This window comes from Macadamia integrifolia, unplaced genomic scaffold (assembly GCF_013358625.1).
Source record: "Macadamia integrifolia cultivar HAES 741 unplaced genomic scaffold, SCU_Mint_v3 scaffold1374, whole genome shotgun sequence".
NCBI lineage: Eukaryota > Viridiplantae > Streptophyta > Magnoliopsida > Proteales > Proteaceae > Macadamia > Macadamia integrifolia.
The window spans coordinates 66,077-85,254 of record NW_024868181.1 but is presented as its reverse complement, the minus strand read 5'-3'; the positions used below and the strand labels follow the sequence as shown (position 1 = coordinate 85,254).

General features: G+C 35.5%; 1 protein-coding gene across 1 annotated transcript; it reads left to right on the top strand.

Annotated features, from left to right (window-relative positions):
* Positions 1–4,289: 4,289 nt before the first annotated feature.
* On the top strand, positions 4,290–18,700 carry LOC122063592 (chlorophyll a-b binding protein of LHCII type 1-like). The gene is made up of 2 exons (XM_042627297.1): positions 4,290–5,206; positions 18,539–18,700. Exon 1 carries the CDS (start codon positions 4,400–4,402, stop codon positions 5,198–5,200), a length of 801 nt encoding a protein of 266 aa, XP_042483231.1. The 5' UTR covers positions 4,290–4,399; the 3' UTR covers positions 5,201–5,206; positions 18,539–18,700.
* Positions 18,701–19,178: the final 478 nt, after the last annotated feature.

The window sequence follows — 19,178 nt, the reverse complement described above, 5'->3', positions numbered from 1 at the left end:
TTTTTTTTTTTTTTTTTTTTTTTTTGCTTAATATCAATGATAGAAATATATTGACATAAACAAAATATACACGATTAATGTCTGGGTATTCCTAGACGAAAGAAAGAAAAGTCAAAGATAGATTTAAAGCTCCATTTACAACATAAAATATAATTTAATATAAAATAATAAGAAAATGGGAAATTTCCTTGATCTACTAGATAAGAAAATTAATTACAAGATAAGTATGACTCAAATTTATTTTATATTGACTAGTTTCAACTTTGAAAATATTTACTCAATCTCTAAAATTAGTTCTTACTCATGTGGTTTGAGAAAAAATAAAAATAAACTTCCTAAAATACCCCAACTTCAATTCTTTTATTTTTATTCAATTCATTTTTAATCACATGTGGGACCTACTTCCTCCTCACCTCTTCTCCTTCCTCTCTACAAAGGCTGATTGAAAACGTTGATTTCGGAGACTTCGAGTTCGTGTCGCCGTCTTCTAATGGATCTCTTTATGTCAATCACGACAACGGTGTGGAAGACGAATGGGGACATTTCATTGATAATTTCTCTCAGAAGCAAGATTTTTTTGAAAATCGATCACTATTTCAGCCATTTAGTGGCTTCACTCAAACTGTGAATCCTACTAATCCACCTCAAGACTTGAAAACTTTCTATCTTTTCGGTGATTTCTCGGATCATCCGACTAAAGCCACCGATTCAAAGCTGGATCATGTGGAATCTGAAAGTAATTCTGTTTCTTCGGTTACTGAGAAACGGTGGGAGAATCCTCAAACTGTAAATAATTCGTTCGTTGCGGTTTCTCCACGCTTTGAAAGTAGAAATGGTCTCAACCTCTCAGGGTCTCCACCTCGATTTTCGCCATTGAAATCCACCAACCCACCATGGCCGACCACCTGCTCTAAAGTCTAAACCCTCTCATTCCTTCTTTTCATTCATTCCTTCACCTGACCACACCATAAAAACAAGAAAATCCATCTTGATTTTATCCATTATTGAATTGGTTGAATCCATTGACGAATAGTGATCTTCCTGTCTGGGGTTTCACCATCAATTTCTTAGTAATGGAAGAAAACGATTCCCAAATCTGTTCGGTATCATCTGATTGGGGTTATCTGGGTTCAGACTTAATAGATTTGATCCTCTCTTACCTCCCCATCCTATCCATAGTAAGAGCCAGTGCTGTCTGCAAGTTCTGGCACTCCGTCGTTACTAACCCTTCATTCTCCTCTCGCGTTTCCGCAGTCAAGAAGCCTTGGTTCTTCCTTTTCGGCCAGAACAACATCTTCATCAAGAACAACCAAGCCTTTGTCTTCGATCCGGAGGCCGACGAGTGGATTCGCCTCCCCTCCAACCTCTGCCCTTCGCCTTGTCAAGGTGAAGTACAACCAGACAGATCAGATAAGATTGAAAATGGATTGAATTCGAATTTGGTTGACAGAGATGATAATTTTGATAACGATGGTTGGGAATTTAACGACGCTCTCTCAAAACAAAGTCGGAGATGAAGAATCAGCAGTCAAGGTGAAGGCCTGTTCATCATTCAACTCCTTCCGATGTCTCCAGTGAGATTGTCGATCAGAAGTATATTTTGATTTTATTTTTGTATTCTTATCTTATGGTTATTTAGTATTTCACTTGGGTTTCACTTAGGTTTGTGCTTCTTGGTAATGGTCAGGTCTTTGTGGACAATGAAGGAGAAGAGGCGGAAGAGGAGAGGGGAGGAAGATGTAGGTCTCACATGTAATTAAAAATGAATTGAATAAAAATAAAAGAATTGGGGTTGTAGTATTTTAGGAAGTTTACTTTTAGTTTTTCTTAAACTGCACCAACAATAATTAATTTTGGGGATTGAGTAAATATTTTTTGAAGATAAAACTAGTCAATGTAAAATAAATTAGAAACCTACTTATCTTGTAATTTATTTTCTTAGCTAGTGGATCTAAGTAATTTTCCCATAAGAAAATCAAATCATTTTTAATACAATGGTATGTATATGAAATACACTTAATTTCCAATGTTAGTGGTTTCAATGTTGTTTGATCTGACTTTGACCCAATTAACCCTATCTAGATATTTCAGTCATTCTCCAAGGCTACCTTCCTCTACGATTTTGAGATGGTTCAAAATATTATCTGAGAGTTACACCAGACTTTCAAAATTGTAAACTAAACCTCACACACTAATTAAGTGCATCTAATCATCACTAGACTGCACACCTTCAGGGTGACAAAATGAGATGTTTATATTGGTCTGATACATAGTCTATTATCTAAAAATGAAAAATTTTAAAGTATCTCTCCTTGTGGTAAAAAAAAATATAATACTATAAAGCGCAAAAGAACAGCCTCTAATCGCATGGCCCTTACGTTCAGATATAGAGAACAGTGAAATTATACTCCTACCCCTATGAAATCCAAAACAACCCACCCTATCTTTATATCCATGTGCATTGCCTCATTGACCCTCCCACCCCAGCACGACGCCACACTATCAGGCACCATTCTTTTCAATTTATAATAATGCATGCGCAAGCCCCTCTAGAAATCATGGATAAAATTCTTTTAGTCATGGGCATGGTTTTAAGTATCTCCGATACCGATACGATACCCTCCGATACGTATCTTAAATTTAGCCGATCGATACGATACACACCGATACGATACGTAAAATTTTTAAAATCCTTTCGTATCGATATATATCCTACAATACATATTGATATGCATCAATACACCACCAATACACATCGATACAATACGATATGCCTCGATATGACTCTATAGAAAATATAAAATTGAGGTAAAATGTACGTTTCGGTATGTATTGGTACGTATCGGTGAGTATCGATATGTATCGATCGATACGTATCGATCGATACGTATCGATATATATCAGCACGTATCGGTGAGTATCGATATATATCAGTACGTATGGGTGAGTATCGATACGTATCGATGAGTATCGGTACATATATCAGTACGTATCGGTGAGTATCGATACGTATCGATGAGTATCGGTATGTACCGATACAGTGCGCTACGGTCATATAATGGCCAAGATGGGTAATTTTTCAGAAAAACATGATTTTTTGAAGAGTTTTTGTTCCAAAGTTGTTGTCAGTCATATTTCTCTCTAACTAAAGTGGAAATCAAGGTTGGGAACAAGAATTTTACATTTATGGGACAACTACAAACCTTGAATTCTTAGTACGATACCCTCAATTTAGTGTTTATGCATAATACATATTATCAATAGCTTTTTTTAACAAATTCTTTATGCAAAAGTGTTTAAAAAAATATTTCCTATCCATTTATGTGTGTATCTTTAGCGTATCTTAGTGTATCTCCGATACGATACGATACCCTCCGATACGTATCTTAATTTTGGCCGACCGATATGGCGACCGATACCGATACTTTAATCCTTGGTCATGGGACTTAAATCCTACCGACACGATGAACTTAGTGGTTGCAGCCTCTTTTCAATCCAAGAGAGGATAATGCATGCAATAAAGCAGTAAGAAATATGTCTTAATAGCGGGGGAAAAAAAAAAAGAAACGTGTCCAATGTAATATGTATAGGGGTGTCAAAACCTGGCGAACCGATAAATCTCATTGAAACCGATCGAATAAACTTGGATCGAATCAAATTGATCCTAGTTTTTCAATGGTTTTAATATTAATTATTTTCTATTTATCTATTTATTTCAATATTAATTATCTTTCCCTCACAAGTTATAACATGAAAACATCAACTCAATTTCCTATACCTAGTTGTTCACTTGTTTGACATGGGGGAGAGGATACGATTCCTCTCCATAGAGTCCATGGACCATAGAGTGATCTCACAATTGGGTGACCTCGAGACGTGTGCTTGGTTCCTCCCAGCCGTGGGATCACTCTATGGTCCATGGGCTTTATGAAGAGGATCTTAAACCGATATTAATATGATATTGAAAAATCAAAATAAATCAAAATACTAAATTCCTGAACGGTTTGCTTTTGATCTTCCTTATTCCTAGGCTGACAAACATTCAACCAGAACAAATTCGAAGTTTTGAAGGACATGAATAACTAGTGGCTACAGCTTTATTAAAAATAATAATTAAGAAAAAACCAAAAACTAGTGGCTGTAGCCTCTTTTCAACCAGGGAGGGACAATGGCCACAAGTTAAATTATGTGGTAGCAGGGGGTGCAAACATATCATAAAAATCCTCAGACCAATGCTATCAGAGATGTAGATTTTCAAGGATGACTACCCTTTGTCTTTTCCCGCCATCACCTCCCTACTTCTTTTATTAATAATCCTACTTCCCACCCCAACAGCACTGGCCCATATCACATCAACACTAATTAAGATCTTCTCCGTCTCTCCTTCCTCTGCACCGCCATGGCTGCTTCCACAATGGCTCTCTCCTCCCCCTCACTGGCTGGTCAGGCAGTCAAGCTTGCTCCCTCCACCTCTGAGCTTCTTGGGGAAGGTAGGTTTACCATGCGAAAGACAGCCAAACCCAAGCCCATCTCATCCGGCAGCTCATGGTACGGCCCTGATCGAGTCAAGTACTTGGGCCCCTTCTCCGGTGAGCCGCCATCCTACCTCACTGGTGAATTCCCCGGCGACTATGGTTGGGATACCGCTGGGCTCTCCGCTGACCCCGAGACCTTTGCCAAGAACCGTGAGCTTGAGGTCATCCACTGCAGATGGGCCATGCTTGGAGCTCTTGGTTGTGTGTTCCCTGAGCTCCTCTCTCGCAATGGTGTCAAGTTTGGCGAGGCTGTGTGGTTTAAGGCTGGTGCACAGATCTTCTCTGAGGGTGGGCTGGACTACTTGGGTAACCCAAGCTTGATCCATGCACAAAGCATCCTAGCCATCTGGGCCACCCAAGTTCTCTTGATGGGTGCAGTTGAAGGCTACCGTGTTGGTGGTGGGCCGCTTGGTGAGATCACTGACCCACTCTACCCAGGTGGCAGCTTTGACCCACTTGGGCTTGCTGATGATCCTGAGGCTTTTGCTGAGTTGAAGGTGAAAGAGATCAAGAATGGGAGGTTGGCCATGTTCTCCATGTTTGGGTTCTTTGTTCAGGCCATTGTGACTGGCAAGGGACCTTTGGAGAACCTGGCTGACCACCTCGCCGACCCTGTTAGCAACAACGCTTGGGCCTATGCCACAAACTTCGTTCCTGGCAAATGAGTAAAGATTGTTTACCAATAAGGAAGATCGTCGGAGCTGATATTTCATTCATGGTTTGCTCTTCCCATTCCCAGTTCAAATTGAAACAGATTTGTGCAAAGAAAATGAAAGATTGTTGGTTCTTTGAAACTTTTCAATTGTACTTCCAGTTTGTTACTTCGTCTTACCCATGAATATCATAGCCAAAAAATTTCTTTGGGTACTAACTCATCCATTCTAGCTCTTTTGATTCATTTATTTGGAAGGTTTTTTTGGGTCCAATTCCCATTAGTTAACCTTTGGGCTGTGTGGTCCATCTAGAGTTAAGGAGACCCATGAACTGGATTGGAACCACATATTCGTTATCCATCTAAATATTTGACGGATCTTACTGGTATGGATCTGCACTCTAATCCATTTTATATCCAAATATCAGATTGAATCTACTAGAAAATGTAAATATCAGAAGGGGGACATGTATTCAAATTCCTACCAAAGCCATCACTTTTTTCCCTTAAAAAAATGAAAATCCTATCTCTGTCAAATATGTGAATTTCGCATAACCTTGTAAAAACTATATATCTGTCCATCACATTGATCTCTGGATTGATTTAGGTTCTCCTGATAGACCACCTATTAATTTGGATTGTCTACCTTAAGCATATATGTCCATTAATCTTTCAATAGTTCTGTTGAGCCCACCTCCCAGATTTTAAACTTTTTAAACCACCAAAACAACACATGTGAATACGAAATTATCGTGAAATTTTGAACGTCAAATTTGGGTCCCGAACGTACTATCATATATAGTAAGGTGATAATCATGCTAGAACCTTTTTCCCATGAATTTTATAGTTTCTATCTATTAAATATGGGAAAATCTTCGATGAAAATGAAATGACTAAATATTATTGTCATAAGGGTCTGTTACTTTTTCAAACCTCACAAGACATCTATTGTTCCACATGGATGGATGATGTGTCCAATCCAATCATTTAATGGACAGGCTATGGTCAAGATTTGCCACGTGTCAAATTGCAAATCTAATTTAATCAATACTCGCTCTTCCTTGTATTCGTACGCATCCCATGTCCATACATGTATACCAGTAATAAAGACATTACTATACACTCTCCCATCTCTGAGTAGGAATATATGGCTTAGGTAGGAAAAAAACCATGAAAATGGACATCTCATATCCAACTACCTTTAGTAAACTTCACAAATTGTTGTGACACCAATAACTACTCATATTTCTTCCAATGGGAATGAGATCTTGTCCTTTCACATGTATACTAAAGAAAAGTGTAAGAAAGTATAGTTCTTATTTAACAAAAACTATTAATGATTTTTACCTATTTAACAAAAAGTATTAATGAAAATTATTTTTTATCAAAACATAAAAACCATTTGGTAAAACATTAGGCATAATAGAGTATGAAATGAGAAATGGTTTGGTATACCTATGTGTAGAATAATTTTTTTATTTAAATCACAAGGGCAATGAAGTCATTTCACTAAGGATTTTTTAAACGTTAACTTCTTCTTCCCAAACTTTCCTCCTAGCCGCACAGAACAACAATTTTTTTTTTTTTTTTTTTTTTTTTTTTTTTTTTTTGAAAATCCATCCTAACCATGACTAGCTGCCGCATACCATGGCCAGCTGCATATGAAGCAAGCACCACAAGGCTGTGGGTAGAGGCTAGCTTGCAGCCGCAAGCTGCGGACTAATTTCATCACTATCAGCCATGATAGGAGGGAAAGAGGGTCATGGCCAAGGTGAAACTGAGTTGCAGGGATAGGGTGGGGGTGAGGTTGTAGGATAGGGTGGGGAGCAGTTGGGGTTCCAATAGGAAGAAGAAAAAGAAGAAAGAAGGGGTTGATGCTTGTCTTTCTAATAACAAAATGAAATGACGTTTTTACCCTCATTTTTTGGACATATAAGCACATGCTCATTAATGTTCAGTGGAAAAGGAAATGAAAATATAAATAACTTTCAAGTTCTTTTTTATTTTTGGTTTTTTCAATTTTTTTTCTTAAATAGAAATAAGTTTCATAAACAATACCAAACACAACCAAAAATGCTTTTGGGGCACAAATAGAAAACAGAAATGATACCAAAGAGGGCCTTAAGACTACACAATGGTAAATCACTTTTATTTTTATTTATTTATTTATTTAATCTTTTGCCCCTTAAAAATAAATTGGGAATAAGACAAAAAATAATTGAAAGTAGGTAATTATAACTTCTTAGCTCACTTTTTTTTTTTTTTATGGTGATTCAAGGGTCATAGGCCAAACAAATCGGTGAGGCTCAGCAAAGGTGGCCCACTATGCACATTATTTCAATACTGCAATTTTTTTTTTTTTTTTTTTTGGTAGAAATTCTACAGCCACTAACTACTACTATTTTTCAAGAAGATGGAGGTTAGGATGGTAGAACTAGCGACCTTCCCAAAACTTGCACTAGAGCTCATTTTCCTAGCAGTCTGCCACTAAGTTTGAAGCTCATCCCTTTAACTCATCATTTAAACTACAACAAGATGCACCCATTAAACAATAGCACCTTACAAATTATAGTGATTAAATATTTCAGATATTATATAACTACTATCTACATTATATAAGAGTATACATATCCTAATAGTCATACATGATATTATTAAGGGTAATTTACAGCATCACCCCCTGAAAAATGTCACAATTATAAGAATACCCCCTCTGTTTCACCAAATTAGACTCAGACCCCTTACCGTTAGTCACTATTAAGGAATATACCTTATATGTTGATGTCTGCAACTATATTTTATTTTAAATACCATAATACCCTTATTTAATATAAAATACCTAAAATATCATTGCAATAAATTAATATTTCTTTCATCCAAATCAATGGATTTGGACCCATTCCAAGACTTAATTTACTTTCTTCCAAATCTTAATTTTTGAACCACAGCCGATCGTTCAAAGCAGCAGGAGCAGCATCAGCTACAGACAAGACCTCGCGGAGACCAGGCGAAACCCCTCTGATATGGTCAATCATGTCTTTGTTTTTGAAACAACTATAGTTCTCGTCGTTCTGTCATTTCTCTTTTGCTATTCCATTCCTGAAATTCCGTCGGAATCCGATTCTGACGGTGGCCCCCAACAACCTTTAAAGCCCCGAGATTTCTCCAGTTCAAACACAATTCCTGCATTTCCAGTCCAGGCACAGACACAAACCTACCGTATAGACCTCTCAGCCGAGCTATTCGATGGCGTGAATGAGGCCTACGAGAAAAACCTCGACCGCAGCCGGTGCTATCCTGTTTTGGCCGCGTGGTTGAAGTATGTGGGCAATGAGGTTTTACCAGCGTCTAGTTTTATAGTCCCTTTCTTATCCTCTTTTCAAATCTCCACTTCAGACTGAAATGCTCCTGTTCGTTTTCTAAGGTTCGATTTAAATTCATTTCTCCCTTCACTTCTATTCTTTCTCTTTAAATCTAAGCTAAAATCCAGCGATTCGTCGAGAGTTCGTCAAATTTACTATGGAGCGTAAATAAATTCACCTTTCATTTTAGGCTGAACCATGTCTAAGTGAAGATTGCGATGAGTTCTTGCCGTGGTTAAAGCGGAAGGCAAGGACCGAAATTTCTTCATTTCTTTTGATTGGAAAGTCTGGATATGGCAAGTTCTTAATTTGTGGAATTTCTACACAAACCTGCCATCTAGACCTCTCACCTGAGCTATTCGACAGCGTGAATGAGGCTTGCGGGAAAAACCTCAACAGCAGCCGATGTTGTCCTGTACTAGCCGCGTGGCTATTCGCATCTCACTTTCCGCCATTTTAGTCAATTTGATTCATTTCTTGCTTCTGTAAGTCCTCTTTCTGTTCATACAAAGTAGGAGGAAAGGGCAATGGTGGATAATGTAGAATGATGAAAGTGCCCCTTTTTTGTTGTTGAAATGGTAATAGGTAAAGAGAGATGGGAAGAATGGGACAGGTGGAGGTGATTGGAACGAAGATGTTCAGTAGGGAAAGTGAGAATAGGTAGAGGTGAAGAGGAATTGGGCTAAAATGAGTTTTAGTGTGAAAAGGGTGTAATGGTCATTTTAACTCTTGACTTAACAGTGACTGACGGTAAAGGTCTGAGTCTAATTTGGTGAAACAGATGGGGTGTTCTTATAATAGTGGCATTCTCTAAAGGATGGTGGCGTTGTGAATTACCCTATTAGTAATTAGATCAAATGTAGCTATATTTCTATTGATCAATTAATCATGATTGTTGCTTTTCTCCTCAAGTTGCAAAGTTGCAGGCTTGGGGAGAAAAAAGACAACCATGGTACCCAAGGTTGTATCTATCAATTTGACAATCATAACCAAATGATCATGATTGTTGTTTTTCACCTAAAATTGCAAAATTTAAGGCTTTGAAGAAAGAAGATTGTACCGATTAGTTTGACAATCACAAACCAAATAATCATGATTGTTGTTTTTCTCCTAGTTGCAAAATTGCAGGTGTGAAAGAAAGAAGATAATCTTAGCACTCGTGGGTTCATTTGTTTCCATGTAAAATATGCTTGCCAACTTTTACTTCGGTTCATCTGATTTCTACATCAGAAAACAATAGAAGGAAAAATTTCTTGTTGATTACGATTTTGTTGTTATTTACTTCAACGTAAAGTCATAAATAGAAAATGACTTTTTTACATGAATTAAATTTTTATTTGTGGGGAAAATTTTAATATGAAACAATCAAGGCTTTTTATTGGAAAAGTTTTTCAACTTTTTTAAGCAAAGTTTAAAACATGCTAAAAACTTCCATAATTTTTTTTTTCTTTGTCCTTGTAAAGATTTTCTAATAGAACAAAAATTTCCTTACAAAAATCTACTCTCAATTTTGGGTTGAGAACATGTCAATCCAATCAACAGAAAAATAATAGTTCTAAGTAAAAGTTTCACCTTCTATGTAAGAAACAAACAACTGAAGATCAGCTTTTATGGTAAAATTTTCATTAGAGAAGCAAATAGAACATTTCTCGGGCCAAAGGGCACTTGTTTCTAACTAGTTATATATCAACTTTTTGGCTAACCACATGGGAGAGGAGAAAATAATTTCCCATCTCCAGCAAGAGATCATAAACCTCTGGAAAGAAGGTGAAACTTTGAATATATCATCTAAAACAACAATCATCTCCTCAATGATTCTCTGATTTTTTTTTTTTTAATTTAATCTAATGTACATAGATGATCTCATGTTCTTTCACTCTTGTGGAAAGAGAGAGAGAGAGTTGGGCCACTTGCCAAGGTGATAGGATAGGGAGGGGCCAAGACCAAGAGGGAATTAGGGTATAAGACAGAATCTGTGGATTTTTAATGGGTCCGCGGTAGCAATACAAACATGTTGAGGCCAGGCTGGCAGTGATAGAGGGGAGTCGTGATGATTCATATGGAGGTATCTCTTGATGTGAATGAGAATGAGGTTATTTTATTCTTGAAGTAAAATTCTTTTTCATAGAATTCTAAAAGAAGAAAGAACTCTACCCACTTATGTGTGTTTTTTAATAAAGAAGTGCAAGGAGATGACGATAAGCATATGATGGTGTGCTGACTCAAGAGTCAATGTTCAAATCTGGTGATGCCAGCTTGCACAGCTAGATATTCAAATCTATTCGCATATTACATGAGCTAAAATCATACTTCAGGTATAGCTCTTCAATCCCTATTAAATATATATATATTCCTCGTATCGATGTTATGGTGAAAATATCAGATATGGAGGGCTGCTGTGGTGATTCATTCAAGTATGTATAAGATTTCCTATTAGGTGGGCTAGCATAGTTAAAGATTTGTTTCCAAAACCGGTTTAATGGTGTTGACTAAAGATGGAATAAGCAGAAAGAATCCAATATTATTGGTAAGTGATCTCTATGGAGATATTGGATTCTATTAGCACACCTTAATGATATGAAATATTTATTACTATGTGTGGACCTAAGGTATTGTTTCCTTAATGGGGAGGAAACCCTAATTTTATTGCAGGGTTGGTCCCTACCCTCACCCCTATATATAGTTATCACTGACCCATTAAGTGAAACTAACGAAAAAAAGCAAAAGGGAAAGAGGGTAGATCAGACCAACATTGATCGTGTTGTACGAGGAGCATATAAGAAGAAAATTGAGGAGTTCTTATTCTTCAACCATGGATTCAGGTATGCCTAAAACTTGTCTTTGTAGTGTTTGTCATGTATGCTTATCTATCTTCATGAATCGTTTCGCATTTATTTTTCTTTCAATGGTATCAGAGCCTCGTTCATGAAAAATCGATCGGCTGTACCATCAGTAATAAAAATCAATTTCTTTTCCTCGAGTCGTTTTTTTTTTTTTTGAAGAAACGATAAAAAAATTATATGATATATATACTAAGATTAAAAAACTTGCAAAGTTAAATTAAAAAAAAAAAAATTAGAAGCTCTCAATCTCCCACTAGTGAGGTCGGAATGTCGGATCCGCTCACATGTGGGAGAGAGAGAGAGGATATATCGGTCTGGGTTTGGTGAAGACAATTAAGTTAAAAAATAAAAAATAACCGTTGGACGCTCTCACTCTCCCACTAGCGAGGTCGGGCGACGGCTCTTTGAATAATAAGAACAGAGAAAAGGAAGGCCGGTTAAAATGCAAGTGGTTATTTTATTTTTTTTATTTTTTTATTTTTTTTTTGAGTTTTATGTTTAAAACTTAAACTTGAATCCATTGGGCCATACCCATGTGTGTTTTGTTGTTGTTTTTTTTTTTTTTAAAACTTAAAGTTAATATATCTAATGGGCTAAGCCAGTGTTTTATGTAGAAACTAAATCAAATACAGTGATTTTCAGTGGCACGAAGGAGACAATTAGAAAAAAAAAAAAGTGACAAAAAAGGGTGAAGTACGTTTTTGGTTGTTAGTAAAAAAAAAAAAAAAAAAAAAGTACAATTCAACTTATTATTATGGTTCAAAGAATTGAACCAAGTGATTTTACTTCATTACCCTTAAGCTTTTAAGTCACAATAATTGGGTTTTATTGGACTTGGGCTCGATCCATATGGTTTGACTTAGTTTTATATTTTATATTTAGAAACTTAATGGGCCAAGGCCCATGTCCAGATTTGTTTAAATGTAATAGGTTTAAAAGCTCATAGGCATTCGGCTAAATCAAACCCAATCCAGTGAATCAGTCAATAGGTGAACCAAATTAGATTAGAAATCAAGTTAACACAAACGGATTCGTGATACGGAAGCTATCTCCAAAAGAGAGTATAGTATTACTTTGGGACGAAAAAAAAGTATAATGTCAAGTTGACTAAAAAAAAGGGAAGGGGGGTTTTAAGAAATTGTTGTTTTGTGATGACTTCATAAGAGGTAAGATTGTAAGGACAAAGCCTTGTCACCAATTTAACTAGAGTACAACGGTAAGAGTTGTATTAATAGATAAAATAATAATAATAATAATAATAATAATAATAATAATAATAATAATAATAATAATAAAGGGTTTATTGTTTCATTTAAACTGTTATGGGCTTAGACCCATGGGCATGATCTATTAGTATATATATATATATATATATCAAATGGGATTTGTAAAGTGGGCTCTCTTACATTTTTAAAATTCCATTCCGTTTAAATTTATGGTTCATACTAAAGTCTTTAAACAATCATCACTAAGGTATTGTCTTGATTCGAACCAGTTTTAATCCGATTCAAAATGAAATGGTTTATTGACTCTTATGATGGGTATTTATTGTGTCACTTGAGAGGACGGAACACTGTAACACCTGAGATTACAAAATCTATAATCCCGTTATATTTTGTAGGATAAAATTTTGTCCTACTACAGTTGATAAATAAATCTAATATTGTCTATGTATTGATTTATTTATATGGCATAAACTTGTTGTTTTGTGATTTTCTTGAACCAACCCCAGTTATTTTGATGGGTTCTTCAATACTATATTGTCTATGACATTTGGTCTATAGTCTATTGATGATAAAGGTAATCTTAATGGAAATGCATTGAAATAAATGAGTTTTTTTTGTAATGGTCAGTCTTCAAATAATGTCCAATGAAGTTTTTAATATTTAAAACAATTATTTTGAGAATCCCAAGGCCTTGTGAATAATAAAATACCATTGGTTTTCATGATGTCATTTTATTATGTACTTGGGACGTTGTGGATAATTACTTAACTGGTCAAACCAGTGGGAGGATGTAATTATATATTCTGAAATGTTGTTTATGGTTCGACCAGTGGTTGTATGTTCAATATACTGGGTCGAATTTAAAACAAGAAAAATGAGACTTATATTTTGTGTTCCATAACTGTTTTGGAACAGCTATAGTGTTTTATCTTTATTCTATAATGACTTCAGAATTGTATTTCTGTTTATGCATGTTTTTTGCATTGATTTATCATTACTATGATATTAAAAAGTCATTAATGAATTATATAGGCAGAAAAATTGATGGCATTTTATGTTTGCATGTCATATTTAAAACACTCTATGATGAATAAATATATTGGAGTTAAATTGGGTGTAAACTTTCGCACATGTTTAGCTGCAAAACGCATTTCTAGGAAACCATGAAAGGGTGATGTGGATTCCACCAAAGTGACGTATCTTGTTCTTTCATGGTTTTCCCTAGGGCAGCATAGTAGGTGACATCTGCCTAAAGATGATGTCACCAAAGTTAAAGGAAATGACAATAACCTAAGGATTCTGATCCCAAAGGTAAAGGGATCTCAAAAGTTATTGTTCTTTTCACAGTTAATACAAAAAAATGAGAGGACCAGTGTATTCTTGTCTTAAAGGATAAGGATACAGTTTCAACTATAACTCTTGAGTGATATAGTCATTACAGTGAATGCACATGAATCTCACCAAGTTAAACTTTGTTATTAGTGTGGTCTATTTAAATCGATTTTTTGTGAAGATTCTTGTGGCTAGAGTTGGCATCTTAAAGATTAATATTAATGATGATACCTATACTCACATTTGAGATGTTATGACACAAGATTATCCTACGTTGCTTCTATATGTTGATGATTTATTAACTATTTTCAGCACAGTTTCAATGAAATCCAGTTTTGAGTCTAATAATTGTATAGACCATAAACAGTTTATGCAAATAGAATCAGAAATTGTTTAATTTTGATTTATTGAAATGACTTCTGAAATCTGTTTATACTGTTGACTATTTTGGCATTGTTTATTCAAGCCAACAGTTAGATCTAGTTCTAATATGAACTAATATTGACTCTTATAAATGGTACTTTTATTAGGTCATCTAGTCCTACTCTCTTATATTAGTGGGAGAATGAATTATTATCCTATTGAGGGTGATAGATGTATCATACATGTTTTATTATGTATACTACATTTGTCGTTTATGAATTTTAAGTCAATCTGGGTTATTTTGATATTTTCTTCGATGTTTTATTTATCATCCGTGACATCAGGTTTCGTCACGAGACACATAATTATGAGTTTTGACACCCATTTATGATTCAAAATATCACATGTGCATTGTTTAAGTAATATTTCTTCAAATTTATGTCATATTTGTACTTGTGATAAAGTTCAATTTTATTGAACATTCATCGAGATAAAACAAATATATTATATTTGAATGATTTAAATGAACCCATTGAAGTTTTAGTGGCTTATTGATATAAAGCCTATGAAGTTGTTTATACTTACTATGGATCTAAGCCAACATTACCTTTATTTATTAAAGAATTATTGTTGTTTTTAGCCTATAAGTTATTCGGTTCATATGCCCTATTAGCTAATTTTCTTTTGACTTGAAAAAATTATGGGGCTTTATTATGATTGACTTTAAAGTTTATGGACTAATATTTGTATTAGATATTAAAGTCATTTGGGTTGAAAGTTCATACTTGCATACAACTTTGTATATCTAATGAATTATGGATAAAGTAACATATTTCATGTGTTTCTTGTTATCATGAATAAATGTTATGAACTTTAATATTTAGCATGTTGTCATTATAGAAAATATCATATTTAGATTTTTATTTATTTATGGTAATGGTTGGAAGTACAAAACTGTCATACTAAGAATGTACTCACTTTGATAACTGTTAAATTATGATATTACCATATTGACTATTAGGGTTTATAATGGGTTGCTTTTGTGGGCTTATGTTGAATATTTTATCAATTAAATACTGAAATAGTTCATCTTATTGTTTGCATCCAAAATCTAAACCCACGGGCATTTGGTAGCAATCCAAGTCTATAGGTTTTCATAATTTCAGTGCTTATGCTTCCACTTAGTGGGCTAGTTACTGAGATTGTGAAATTACTATTGACTATTCATGATGATTTGCAGTCAAGGAGACCATATGGCGAATGATGTGCTCTTGCCACCACAGATGAGTCTTTATTTGATTGGTTTCACTTGATAGTGTAAAGGTGACATTTTGGGCTTCATAGCTTTGGAGGTTCTTGTCTTGCCACCACAGGTGACGGAATCTTCAAAGTGGTGTTGTTTTGAGCGTCTCGCCTTACATGTGAAAGATTCCACTACGTGTTGGGCGATCTTGCCACCACAGGTGTGACCCCGATGACGTCGGATCTTTCTCCAGTTTCTGTTTTCCTACAGTTATTGAAAATAATACTGGGATAAATCTGATTAACAACCCAATTAGTCAGATTTAATTATATTGTTGGGAAGTTTAATATGCCTTCTGTTCTTGCATATTATATATTTTGATAAATATGTATCATTATATTTATTAGCTTTGACTTCTCAGCTATTTTCTGTTAAAAATTTTGAATGGTTCCAATTTTAAGGAATGGAACTAATCCTTTAATATTTCTCTGGCTATTATGATAATAAATTTTAATCTTGAATTGATGAGCCTCCTAAGCCAGTGGTTGTTAATTATGTTCAAGCTAAGGTTCTTTATGAAAATGGGAGGAATCGAATGGGTTTATCTAAAGATCAGTGGGAGTAAGCTCATGAATCATAAATTTCTGTAGAACTATATGATTACAAATTATTGACTCTATATCTAAACCATTGAGGATGTTCTGTGACAACTCCGCTACAGTTTGTTTCTTTCATAACCGTAAAAGTACTTCAGACTCTAAACACATTGACATTAAGTAATTTTTTGTCAAAGAGAAAGTTCAAGAGTCACAGATTACAATGGAACAAATTGCTACAGAAAACATAATTACAGATCATCTTACTAAGGCTTGACTCCAAAAGTCTTTCAAGAGCATGTCACTAATATGGGACTTGTTAGTTCTTTTGATGTATTTTATTAGTGGGAGCTTTGTTCATATATCCAGTTGCATCTGAGTTCAGCATTATTATATTTATGAAACATCATTATTGTTCTCAAGAATATATATGCATTTTATGGCCATTTTTTTATGTGTATACACTTATTTATTTACCTCCTACAGAAAATTGAGGTTATATGTGGTGTATTTACCTCATTCGGTATCTGAGGTTTCAGTCAATACACACACATCCAGTCGCTAGCAAAGCCTCATTTGATTAAGGTCTAGTGCTAGTGTTGTGGGACATCCGAACCCAGTCCCAATGAGCTTCTTTGATTGAAGCTTGAGTGTTTGGGAGACGCTTGCAGTTAATGAGACATTCGGTATCTGTCTCATAAGGCTCATTTGGTTTTCGAGCCAGGACCAATTTGGAAATAGACATGATGATCACTATAGCATGTTATTTTCATACCACACTTTCATACTGCTCAGCCCAAGTCGGTGATGTTATGAGCACTTTGACGTGTGTGGTCTCATATCGCTTTAGATGTGATGATCAATACGGTTGGGTGTTTATAATTCTCATTCGGACCAAGGCATTTGGTTTAAGGTGCACTCCATTCGACACTGTTTTGTTTGTGACCACATTCAGTTTATCTAAATCGGAGAGTCGTTTTAAATAAATTTTAAAATCTAAAACTTGTGACATATGCTGCCCAAGTGGGAGATTGTAAGATTTCCTATTAGGTGGGCTAGCATAGTCAAAGATTTGTTTCCAAAACCGGTTTAATGGTGTTGACTAAAGATGAAGTAAGCAGAAAGAATCTAATATTATTGGTAAGTGATCTCTATGGAGATATTGGATTCTATTAGCACACCTTAATAGTATGAAATATTTATTACTATGTGTGGACCTAAGGTATTGTTTCCTTAATGGGGAGGAAACCCTAATTTTATTGCAGGGTTGGTCCCTACCCTCACCCCTATATATAGTTATCACTGACCCATTAAGTGAAACTAACGAAAAAAAGCAAAAGCGAAAGAGGGTAGATCAGACCAACATTGATCGTGTTGTACGAGGAGCATATAAAAAGAAAATTGAGGAGTTCTTATTCTTCAACCATGGATTCAGGTATGCCTAAAACTTGTCTTTGTAGTGTTTGTCGTGCATGCTTATCGATCTTCATGAATCGTTCCGCATTTATTTTTCTTTCAGTATGAGGACAAGGCTGAAGAGTGGAATGGAGGTTTGTTGTTTTCTCGTCATGCTAAGCTCAAGAGAAAGAAAAAGAAAAAGAATAAATCTTTTCTCCTTCTCACCAACCCCCTCTAGAGTATTGCGATCTTGACAATGAAACTTGTGTCATTGATATCTTGGTTCAATCAGTTGATGTTGTGATATATAATGCAAATGTAGATGACAACTCATTTAGTGTCGAGTAAATTTGAGGGAAATTCAAATAATTGAAATTTTGCACATAATTTGACATATGTTAATCTATGAAACATATGGACTACTTGGGCAACCCAAGCTTGATCATGCACAAAGCATCCTAGCTATCTGGGCCACCCAAGTTCTCTTGATGGTGCTGTTGACGGCTACCCTGTTGGGGGGGGGGCTGCTTGGTGAGATCACTGACCCACTCTACCCAGGTGGCAGCTTTGACCCACTTGGGCTTGCTGATGATCCTGAGGCTTCTGCTGAGTTGAAGGTGAAAGAGATAAGAATGGGAGGTTGGCCATGTTCTCCATGTTTGGGTTCTTTGTTTAGGCCACTGAGACTGGCAAGGGACCTTCGGAGAACCTGGCTGATCACCTCGCCGACCCTGATAGCAACAACGCTTGGGTCTATGCCACAAATTAAATTTGGTTGCTACTCGGGTTGCAGCCAAGTAAACCCTTACTGGCAGCGAAATAAATGAAATAATTCACTTTCCCCTAGGGTTCATAAATACCCTCCTAGGTTATAATATTTTCCAAAATATCTTTTTAGATTCCATTTCATTCCTTGACTGCCACAGGGGTTGCAGCAGCTAAATTTCGTCCCTATGCCACAAACTTCGTTCCTGGCAAATGAGTAAAGATTGTTTACCAATAAGGAAGATCGTCGGAGCTGATATTTCATTCATGGTTTGCTCTTCCCATTCCCAGTTTAAATTGTAACAGATTTGTGCAAAGAAAATGAAAGATTGTTGGTTCTTTGAAACTTTTCAATTGTACTTCCAGTTTGTTACTTTGTCTTACCCATGAATATCATAGCCAAAAAATTCTCCTTGGGTACTAAGTCATCCATTCTAGATCTTTTTGATTCATTTCTTTGGAAGATGTTTTGGGTCCAATTCCCATTAGTTAACCTTTGGGTTGTGGTCCATCTATAGTGGAGGAGACCCATAAAGTGGATTGGAACCACATATTCGTCATCCAACTAAATAATTGATGGGTCCTACTGCTTTTGATCTTGACTCTAATTTTATATCCAAATTTATCAGATTGAATCTACTAGAAATGTAAATATCAAAAGGGTGACATGTATTCAAATTCCTACCAAAGCCATTACTTTTTTCCCTAAAAAAAAAATCCTATCTCTGTCAAATATGTGAATTTGGCATAACCTTGTAAAAACTATATATCAGTCCATCACATTGATCTCTGGATTGAATTAGGATCTCCTTGATGGACCACCTATTAAATTTGATTTTTTACGTACCTTAAGCATATAAATA

Coding starts and splice junctions, on each gene's coding strand:
- LOC122063592 (XM_042627297.1), top strand. CDS start 4,400: ATGGCTGCTTCCACAATGGCTCTCTCCTCCCCCTCACTGGCTGGTCAG.